Below are 11,455 nucleotides of genomic sequence, written 5' to 3' on the forward strand. Positions count from 1 at the left end.
TCAACATTCCCTAAGCAATATAGTATAACAATAGTCACATATGCATTTCCATTGTATTAGGTATTATAAGTAATATAGAGATGATTTAAAGCAGCCGTCACCAACCAGTGGTCCGTGGACCACTGGTGGCCTGTGAGGTCCGAATGGCTGGTGACCGCTGATTTAAAGTATGCAGGAGGATTGTGTAGAATATATGTAAATACTGTGCCAGTTTATATAAGGGACTTGAGCACAGCAGCTTTAGGTATCCCCAGAAGTTCTAGAACCCGTCCCTTTCGAGGGATGACTGCATCCACATGGTCTCTTTCATGTCATTTTGGCACTAATGTGTCTTGTCTATGGTGCTGCTGCCAAGCCCCCAAGTCACCGTCCGCAAGGCTCTGGCCACTTACCGAATTATCTCTTTGCAGCAGCCAGTAGAAAACTCATCCACGGCCACAAAGAGGTGCATGAACAATGTGTTCAGAGGCTGCAGAAGAAAGGAGAACATAACTAAGGCTGAGTGAACATCTGGGCTATGCTAGGACAGGGTGGGAGGTGGGAGGTAGGAGGTGGGAGGTGGGAGGTATGAGGGGGGGGTTTGGTCACAGACACAGAGCAGCACTGTGTTTGTGGATATTTTATGTCTAAAGTGATGAGACGCCCAGGCAGTGTTGGAGTGTTCTCCCGTACTCTGCTCACTGCCTTCTGTCCTCCTAGCTCAGAATTATTCAAGGTAACAGGGATCCTAAATGAGTCCAGTGCAACTGGCTCTTATTCCTGCCCCCGCAAACGGGCCGTGGGCAGGGAGGTGCCTGCAGGGGAGTGAAATCGATTATTAACTCAGTAGTCTTGTCCTCGGGGGTGTCGATGCCAAGTGAAAGACAATCACCCTTTCCCCGGGGCTCTTGAGTAAGCAGCTGCTGCTCTATTCAAGTGACATGAGGGAAAGAGTCTCTTATGAATTTGAAGGATGGAAGGCAGATGCCACTTATGAGTCCAATGGCTTGTTTTGTTCAACATTCCCAGAGTCAGAATCAAATATTACTCTTGGGATTCAGAAAACCTGGGAGCTGAAAATTCAAAGTAGCCAGATCCTAACATGACTTTCAGGTTAAATCTGTCAAGTTTTTAAAGAGCTCTGTCTTGGAACTTCTGAAGACTTCTTCCGTGGCCTAAATAATGAGCAGTTGGTCTATATAGCCACAGGTTAATCTGCTCAACTCAGTACCCCTGTGTTTATGGGCAAATCTTCAAATTGGGAGATGATGTGAGGTGGCTGGTCGGGGAGGGTAGTGCTGGCGCCCAGGTCAGGACAACAGAAGCACTGTCTGTGTTCCTTGTTTCCTGAGCAAGTTTATGGGTGGCCTGGGGCTACCACCTGCACATCACGTGCCTTGGTCTCCCCTGCTGTTGGATGGCGTGTGCCTTAGAACACTAGGGCATAAAACGGCTTGAGAAGGATGGTGAATTTGGTTTATCATCTCAATGGTCACCTCATTAGTTTATGGGTGACCACTAAGATGATAAAAAATGATTCGTTGAACTTGAGATGCTGGTTACTTTAGGCAAAGTTAATGAGAGAATATTTTTTAAATATTGCTGGGTATGATATAAAATAGTAAACGTCCTACTGGGCCATAGCCGAAACCTTTGAGATTCTCTCTTCTTCCACCAGAGAGAAATGATTTACATCTCAAATGGATAAACATCCATACACTAATCACTGTTCTTACAGAATTGTAAAATAGCCCAGTCAAATAGCCCATCACAGATACAAGCATTCAATGAAAGAATCTTTCTGCACTAGTTCCAAGTTTGAGATAATTTTTCTGACCATGGTAATTGGGTGCACAGGGTAGTGAGGAGAGAAGAGGTAGAGAAGAGGCAAGGGAAGACACCAACTAGCTGAATATGTGCTGGATAATGTGCTGAGTGTGCATGTGTGTGCATAGTTGTGTGTGTGTGTTTGTGTGTGTGTGTGCATGCATTTGTGGGTGGTGAACTCACTCATGCACTCAAGTGACACTCCCCAGGGCTCTGGGGACATGCTATTGAATTCCACTGACAGGCAAGTGTGCTGCCCACAGAAATGGGGACCAGATGCAAGCCTGGCTCTGGCAGGTGGAGGGCAGGAAGGGCTCAGATGTGGCACCAGTCACCTGGGCCCAACTCCATGGGAACTGCTGACCTGGCCCCTATTTGCCAACAGGTTGTCAGATGCCCGCAGCTAGAAGACATCACCTGAGCCGTAGTCCACATAGGCACTTTGAAAATTATAGTGTGACAGGAATCTGAGGCTGTTATCATTATTACAGAGGCAAATATGCAGATGGAAGGTGCCCTTCCATTACATCAAAAACTTTGGATACAGACACTCGGAGCACAGGGTGGAGACCAGAAAGCAGATGTTCTGACACTCCCACTAATTCCTTGCTCCCAGTCCTCATCAGCAGAGTATGGCCTGGGCCTGGCCAGAAGCTGTCTGATCTGGCTATTATCTACCTTTTTTTTTTTTTTTACCCACAGACCCACCCTTCCTCCCCACCAGCTATCTTCATACCTAATTGTCATGATGTCACGTACTTTCTGTTGTGTGATTTGAACTGCTCAGTCCAAGACGGAAAAGACATATATGTAAGCACAGGGCCTCCCTTCAAAATGAAGACGGTTCTAATAAGCATGTGCATGATTGCTTACTGTGCACGGGAGTTCCTTGTCGAGCTCCCGGAACACGTACACCCACTCATCCTGCTTGGCCACATTCCAGTTGGGATAGTCCACGAAGGTGGCGTGGGCCATGATCTCCTCCCTCTCATTACAGAGAGTGATGGCAAGGTTGGCCTTCTCCCTGTGGCAACGATTAAAATTGCACACACATGTAAGATTACGGAAAATGAGAGGAGGATGTCATTTTCTCAAACCCGTTTGGCTACTGGAGCTGAGCAACCACTGCATAAGGTATGATAACCATTGAAAGAGGTGGAAGCAATGTGGCAGCCAGCTTTGGGAATAGATCTTTCAGGACATCTGGCACTATCAACTACATTTTTACTGAAAATTATATTTCACTAGAAAGCCATTCCATTTATGAACTGAATTGTCCAATACCCTTCCCTTGGAGATTGGCTGGGAAAATTGGTTGACTGTAAAGTTTCTCCTGTCCATTCCATGTGGCCAACACCCGTGTTAGCCTAAACACGTGCAGTTAGTGTGGCCAGCTGTCCCAGTTTAACCAGGACTGATGTGTCCAAAACATGGGACTGTTACTGCTTCAACCAGAAAAGTCTTGGCAAACTGGGATGAGTTGGTCGCCTGTGTGCAGCAGCCTTCTGAACAATTTCTCCAAACTCTGAGCTAACTGCTTCTTACGGAATCCGAGCATTAGCAATATACCTGATCTACCTGCAGAAACGGAACCCCACAAGTTAGCAAAGACAAGGGAGGAGAAGCAGGTCTTCCGATTCCTCTGGTGGCTGCCCCAAAGGGACATTGTGATGGTCCCTCCCCACATCTACCCTGGCCTGTGGCCTGTCACGGCAGCAAGAGCTATGACTTACAGACAGGATACACTTTACTTCATGGAGAACCATTTGTATATAAATTGAAATGCAATTTTCACTTTCTTAGCTAAATGAAATTGACTGGTATCTTAAGTTGGAGGGGGGAATTTTTTTTCATGTTCCTTCAAAAAACAAAGAAGCCAGAAGCTATCCATTCCTTACTAAGGGGAATAAATGAGAAGACAGCATATAGCTGAAGGAGGAGAAGAGACAGTGGGGATAGTAGAGAGAAAATTATATATACTCTCCAGTTACACATTTATCACCCAAACATTGTATTGTCAGTTCAGTAAAAAATTAGAAAGTACTCACAGGCAAAAAGAGAAAAAATAATTTGATACCATCCTTGATACCATCCCCCATAGATAATCAACACTTGAGAACATTTTGGTGTCAATTTCTCCAGATTTGCCTCGTTTTCAGGGCAGCCATACATTGAAATGTACTTTGTGTGTTTTTTAAAATGAAATACCACAACCCATCCTGTTTGCTTTTCCCCCTCCTGACAGCATATTATTTTCCCAGAGCTGCTCACCAAAGAGCAGTCTCACACACACGTACTTCTTGTTCCGATTTTGTGTCTTTAAACCTGTTCATTTTGGCTTAAATACATATATTTTCAATAGAAAATTTACATCACTATCATAAATGGAAAACCAGATCCCTTACTAGAAAGAAAGAATAACTATAAAAATAAAGGCATAACATTTAAAACAAAAATGTCTTGTGCATGTATCAAGTCAAATCACCTTGGGTACCACCAGAGGTAGGGGCATTTTGGGGAAACATTGTACTAGGGATGCTGATCTCAGCACCTACAGCCACCATCCCCTCTCATAGGCAGTCACATCCCACAGCCACAGGGGACTCCACTAAGGGTGCACCCAGCCCAAGGGCCCCACCAAAGCACTGGCTGTCATGGAGAAGAGGTAGCAGGCTACTCTCAGGTCCCAAGATTACAGAATTCACACAAAGGACTTCTCAGCAGAAGAATGCACCCCCCCCCCCCCCCAACCTCTCCAGATGACTCATTGAAGCCCTGCAGAGGCTCCCTCCAGTTCCTGGTCTTCTGGGCTCCCCTGCCCCAGGCTCCCAGAGCTTCATGCTGAGAGTTCTCACTCTAATTCGGGTGAGAAAATGCCCAGGGCATAGGACCCCTGGCATGTCAGCCATGATGGTGGTGGTGGTGAAGGCTGAGGAAGTGGGCAAGAGCTGAGACAAGGCAACCACCATCACTTCAGGGAAGCAAGGGAAATATGTTCCTGGAATCCCAATTTGAACTTAAGATGCATTTATCCATGGGAACCCAGGATGGTGGTTGGGTTCAATAACACAATTAGCACAGTACTATACGACACAGACATTATTGATTAAATAGGATTTTGTAGGTTGGCCTGGGAGGCCAGCCATGAATAACCTGGTTACATTGGGAAAATGTACTGCAATTTCCAAATGGCTGACTGCAAAACGTAACTTCTGCAGCATTATCCTTTGTATGTATAATTTCCACTTCTTGCTCTATGAACAGAATTCTGATTTCTATTGGTGAATAATATCTTTGAACTTTAACATATTTTGTGTAAAATGTGTGTGTGTGTGTGTGTGTGTGTGTGTGTGTGTGTGTGTGTGTGTTTAAAAGGCCTCCTTTGGTTATGATTTGGCTTATTATAAAGAATAATTTTAAACCAGCTTTAAAAACACATCTTCTCCCTCTACTTTTTTTCCTCCTCTCCCTTCTTTGCTCCCACAATGATTTTTACCTGTCCTACAGGTGATATCATAACTGATTTTTTGTTTACTCGAACTCCCATTTATTAAGAAAGGTATTTTAAAATCTCCAATTATGAAAGTGGGTATGTCTATTTCATCTTTTGGTTCTATTACTTTCTGCTTTATTTTAGGACGGTGTCATTAGTAGCATACAAGTTTAAAGCTGTCACACCTCTTTAAAGAACTAAACCCTCTTTAGCGGTATGATGCTTTTTGCCCTAAAGTTTATGTTGTTCACTACTTACATAGCAACACTAGCCTTTTTAAAGTGAGATTTGGGCTGGCAGTCTTTTTCCCCCAGTACTTTGACTGTAAACACTTCTGTGCCCTTGTATCTTAGGTGTTTCTCAAACACAGAAATATGACTGAATTTTATTTTGTTCTATTTCAGCCAATCTGCCCAACTTTATCTTTTAACTAAAGACTTTTCCCCCAAATACATTTATTGAGATTAGTGATATAGTTGAATTTTTTTTCTATCTTCCTATTATGTGATTAACATGTCCCACATTTTATTTCATTTTTCTTCTTCCCATCTTGCCTTCTTCATTCAGAGTTTGTTTAAAAGTTCTTATTCCATTTCCCTCTATAGGTCAGAAGTTATCATCTCACTGCCTAGCCTTTTAATGATTATCCTATACCAGTGACGGCGAACCTTTGGAGCTCGGCGTGTCAGCATTTTGAAAAACCCTAACTTAACTCTGGTGCCGTGTCACATATAGAAATTTTTTGATATTTGCAACCATAGTAAAACAAAGATGTATATTTTTGATATTTATTTTATATATTTAAATGCCATTTAACAAAGAAAAATCAACCAAAAAAAATGAGTTCGCGTGTCACCTCTGACACACGTGTCACGGGTTCGCTGTCCTATACATAACATACATTCCTAACGAAGTCTTTACCCTTTGTTCCAGTTACCAGTTAACATGTAAAAACCACCCCAAGCTTAGTGGCTTAACACAATTTATTATTATCTCTCATGATTCTGTGTTGAGTGTGTTTAACTGAGCAGTTTTTGCTTGGGGTCTCTGAAGGGGCTAGCAGTCACACTGTGGCTGTGGCTGGAGTCACCTCACTGTATTCCGTATCTAAAATGCTTTAGTCACATGGCTAGTAGTTGATGCTGGTTTCTGGCTGGGAGCTCAGCGGCAGCTGTCACATGAAGCACCTGCATGTGGCCATGTGACCGGAGTGTTTAACAACATGGCATTTGGGTTCTGAGAAAGAGCATTCCCAGTGGCCCGCTGGAAGTTGTAAGACTTCTTATGACCTAGACTTGAAGTTACAGAGAAATCACTTCTGCAGGTTTCTACTGGTTACACAGGGCTGGCCCTGATTCAGTGTGAAAAGGGCCTACACAAGGGCATAAACGCAGGATATGTGGTTCACAGGAGAGAGGGAAGGCACCTTTGTGTATTAGCTACCACTCCCTCCCCCTGCATAATGCCTTAAGCGTACTTTCATTATAAACATGTACCTTCCAGTTTACATACAATTGTCCAGTATTTTAATCTAAGTTATTTATATCTTATATTTAAATTGAATATCTAGATGAGGTTGGTTCTTATTGCTATTGCTTTATATAAATTAAATTAACCCACATATTTGCTCATATTTTTGTTTACTTTTCTTCTTGTATCTTGGGCTTTTCCAGCTGAACTATCCTTCCTCCTGCCTATAATATATTTGAGGCATTTGTGTTTGTCTGAAAATGAATTCATTTCTCCTATGTATTAAAAAATTGTTTCACTGGGCATATATCATTCTAGGTTGATATTATTTTCCATTATCTTCTGGCTACCATTGTTGCTAGTGAGAAATCATCTATTAGTCTAACCTTCAGCTCTTTGCAGGTAATTTGTCTCTTTTTGTCTGATTATTTTTCAGATCTCTTTAGCATTGGCATTTTGCTGTTTTATTATAATTTGCTTAGCTGTAGATTTCTCTGTGTATTTATCTTGTTTAGGATTCACTGAGTTTTCTGGATGGAAGAATTTATGCTTTCAACAATTCTGGAAAGTTCTGTCATTATCTCTTCAAATAGGTACTGTTCCACTACCTTTTATCTCCTTCTAGAAGTTTACTAGTCTTGTCAAATAGCCCATTCACATTTTTTATCTCTTTCTGCTGAATTCTGGATAATTTTTTGGTATTAATCTTCCACCTCACTACTTCTGTCTTCAATTGTATCTATTATATTTGACTCATCCACTGAACTTTAACCATTTGTATGCCATAAGTGTCTATAGACGCAGCGGCGGAACTTTTTTAATTAAATTCAAAATATCGTGGCAGTTACTCGTTAATTTTGACTATACAGGGGTGGGCAAAAGTAGAGTTATAATTGTTCATGTGGAAAAAGACATGCAGGTTATGATTACTATAATAGCTTTATGAACACAAAATAATAAACTCTATGTTTTGCATACTCACAACTGTAAACCTACTTTTGTCCACCTCTGTGTTTGCATTTCTAGATTGTCTATTTGACTTTTTTTTCAAACCTCATTACTCATTTATATGATCTTTTAAGACCTATTCAGTTTAGACATAGTAAGCATAGTTATTTTATATTCTTTGTCTGACAATATATCAACCTTTGAGAATCTGATTCTGCTGGATATTTTGTTGTTGTTGGTTCTCAAAAATGGTGCATGTTTCCTTGTATAATTGTGATTTTTTTACTGTGAGCTCATGTTCCTTGAGCTCATTATTTCTAGTCTGAGTTGAAGCTCCATCCCTTCACACCTGACCTGTGTTTATTCAGCCAGTCTCCTGGAAACACATTGGTAAACTAACTCAGCTTTTGTGTGTCCGAAAATGCAGTCATTATTTGGGATCTTTTGAAGCTTTGGGGGACCACAGATATAATCAATGTGGCCCTCAAATCAATATGTGCTTATCCTTGGGGGAGGCTGAGGTTGAAACAGGCTAGTGTGCTTACTGTTCACTTTTATCTAGTGGGCTTATATCTCATTCATCCTTACAATGAACAAGCCAGTTTTATACAAAAGAATCTAATACTTCCATCCTTAGGTGGAGGGAGTATTTATTTTTTGTTCTTTGCAAAGGTGTCAAACACAGAATCATAAGGTTTCTAGAATATAGCATAAAATACTCAAGGAGATAGTGGCATTAAGACCTACTGTTCTTGCCCTAGCCAGTTTGGCTCAGTGGATAGAGCATCAGCCTGCAGATGGAAGGGTCCCGGGTCCAATTCCGGTCAAGGGCACATGCCTGGGTTGCAGGCTCGATCCCCAGTAGGGGACGTGCAGGGGGAAGCCAATCAATGATTCTCTCTCATCATTATTTCTATTTCTCTCCCTCCCTCTCCCTTTCTCTCTGAAATCAATAAAAATAATTTTTTAAAAAGACCTACTGTTTTTTATTTCACTCTAATGATGTTCTCTGCATAGTTCTTGTGTATGTGTTAGTGCATGCGCGCGCGCCCACGCGTGTGTGTGTGCGTGCGTGTGTGTGTGTGTGTGTGTGTGTGTATCAACATACTTTTTCCATCCAGAGGACATCATTAAGGTATACCAAAAAAATGAAATAATTTCATTGGTGCATACATTTTAAAGTCTTTTATACATATTGCCCTACTGTTCTCTAACAAAATTGTACCAGTTTCCATTATACTCAGCAGTGTGCTAATCAGAAACTACAAATTTTAATGTCTTAGGTTGGCCTCAGTTTAAACATTTCAAGTGTATTTAATATGAAGCTTTATGAAATCCACAATCCTGAGCTATCTCTTATGTTTTTCAATAAAATTATGAAGAAAGATTACAGGATATTTATATTCTGGTATCCAAAAAAGCAAAACAGGGGAAAAAAGAACTTTTAAGAAAAAAAAAATCTATACTGATTTCGAAATTTAGAAGAATATTTTCAGAGCAGTGGATAAGAGCATAACCAGGCTTTGTCACCTACGCGTTCTAACTGCTTGACTTTGGCAGGCCTCCATTTTCTCATCTTTAAAATGGACATGATAGTGGCTAGCTCAGAGAGGTGTCAGTGTATTAAATAAGATCATGTTGGCAAAGCACAGAGCCTGATAGAAAATAAATTCTCACAACTGGTAGCTAATAGTACTGACTTGCCCCAGGTGAATCTACCAGTAGGTGGGGCAGTTGAGATTTGAACCCAAGTTTGTCTGAATCCAAAACCCATGAGAAATCCTTCTGACCTGCATGTTGTTACAGGTCTTAGAGACTGGCTGTTCCCAAAGATCTCCTGCTCAGTAGGGTAGATTTTCTTGCTGCCCATTTCCTCGCCAAAGGCCCCATAAAGACAGAGGAGTGGGGACTGAGGTCCCCTTCCTGTTGTGTGATAAAACTGATAAACATAATTAAGCTTCCTTGGCTACGTACTTACAGAAGGTAGATGAGATTAAGCCTCCCAAACAGATTCTGAGTAAATTTTCTAATGAGGTTTTTGATACAAAAAATATCCTGGGACTCTGTTCTTCGGCAGTGAACGACTTCTACCTTTCCTCTTGGAGAAGTGAGTATTGACATTTTTTATCCTGTCCCCAAAAGAGAGAAAACAACCCAATGTTAATCTGAGATGACAAGCCAGTCCAGTTATAGTACTAACAAAATTGGACGTTAATTCAATTTCTGTATGGTCAGAGTGAACATGGTATTAGAGTGCTGGTGGGACATATTTTCCCCTGGGGGTAGGCTGCAACGATTGACTGTCACCACAAACCAGTTGACATGTTTCTCTCCAGGACAATGATGTTCCTGAGAAATGGCCTGTCTAGAAATTTCTGCAACCATGTTCTTTGTTTCCAATGAAGCTGCTTTAGAGGATTCTAACAGTAGGCTTGAAAAACAGTGAAAGGAATTATTTACTGATTCAGGGTCCTCTTATATTTAATTAGTCACCACTGCAGGTGGCCAAGAGTTACACCCCTGTATGGACAGCTGCTGCCCTTGTTCCAAATGCATTCCCCAAACTGAAGTCCTGAAGGGCAGCGATCCTGAGAGAGATTTTGAGACAAAACATCTCATAGTTAAATAAGTATAGGAAATGCTGCTTGTGATAGCATTCCTGACAGGCCATCATGCTCATCAAAGAGTTTGAGAAGTTCCATAAGAAAGTACCTGCTTTGTTTGTATAACCAAGTCTTTCTGAGGAGAATCGCTAATGACAACAGTGGAGAGTCTAATGTTTCAGAAAGACATATAATAGAGCGGTACAGCAAGCACCAAGAGTGACCCTAATGTAGACTATGGACTTTGAGAGATAATATGTCAATGTAGGTTTATCAAGTGTAACTAATGTACCACTTTGGTGGGATGTTGATAGTGGGGAGGCTGGGGGAGGGGTGGAGGAATAGGCATTCTCTGCATCTTTCTCTCAAATTTGCTGTGAACCTAAAACTGCTCCAAGAAATAAAGTCTTTTTAAAAATTCTCTTAACCATTTGCTTGCTTATAAGTAATTTTCTCTGTTTTTAAAGGCATGTCAAGAATTATACCAGCCAACATTTACTGAGCGCTACATAGATTTTTCTCTTTAATCCTACTGAACTAGATATTATCCTCGTCTTATAAAGACATGGAGGCCAAGATAATGCATGTAATTAAGGCAGACTAAGAGAATTTAAACATCTGCCTACCTGAGAACAAGGCTGGCTAGTTTGCTAGTCTACTCATTTATTTTTGTCTTGTATTATCTGGCTTTAAAATACTTTCAGTTATTTTTAATAAACTTTTAGTAGCCTTGGAGTTAGTTATTTGGGCACTACTGTCCAGAAACGAAAGTAGTGGGTCTCAGAAACTACAAAATCTAGAATGCAACGCAGCTCCGGGCTGCCCAGGAGCGCAGTGGCTCGCCCCTTGGCATGCTGGGAGTAGTAGTTTTTCGGCCTGCCTCTCTTCCCCCAACCTCGAGCATCCAGATTGGCGTTGGTTCCTACTCCCCTAGGTGGACGCCAAAGCTAGACAGGTCCAGCGGTTCTCGCGCTGTCACCCAGTCCCGGACACTTACCTGGATGTGTCCTTGACGCCCTGGACCCAGTCCTCGCGTCCCTGCTGGGAAGGCCAGCTCTATCCACCTCAACCGCAGCTCCTGGACGCCGCGCTCCACAGCCGGCTCTAAGGAGGACGCGCAGCCAGGTTACCACAG

The 11,455-nt window shown here is 41.9% G+C and overlaps 1 protein-coding gene across 4 annotated transcripts in view; it reads right to left on the reverse strand.

The window, feature by feature from the left end:
• CFAP61 (cilia and flagella associated protein 61) overlaps positions 1-11,399 on the reverse strand; it is a 244,904-nt gene extending 233,505 nt beyond the window's left edge. For 3 of the 4 annotated variants that reach the window (XM_070419827.1, XM_070419826.1, XM_070419828.1), the window contains exons 1-4: positions 11,318-11,399; positions 9,696-9,846; positions 2,680-2,830; positions 393-469 (exon numbers count right to left, since the gene is read on the reverse strand). In XM_070419827.1, the coding sequence (XP_070275928.1) occupies positions 393-469; positions 2,680-2,830; positions 9,696-9,838 (371 nt within the window). In that variant the 5' untranslated portion in view covers positions 9,839-9,846; positions 11,318-11,399. Of the gene's footprint in view, positions 1-392; positions 470-2,679; positions 2,831-9,695; positions 9,847-11,317 lie in introns of those variants that run through there. The other variant, XM_070419830.1, reaches the window with a different exon arrangement.
• Between the last annotated feature and the right edge of the window lie 56 nt (positions 11,400-11,455).

The sequence above is a fragment of the Myotis yumanensis genome, unplaced genomic scaffold, assembly GCF_028538775.1.
Source record: "Myotis yumanensis isolate MYYU_CA2020_CCGP unplaced genomic scaffold, mMyoYum1.0.hap1 SCAF_7, whole genome shotgun sequence".
Taxonomy (NCBI): domain Eukaryota; kingdom Metazoa; phylum Chordata; class Mammalia; order Chiroptera; family Vespertilionidae; genus Myotis; species Myotis yumanensis.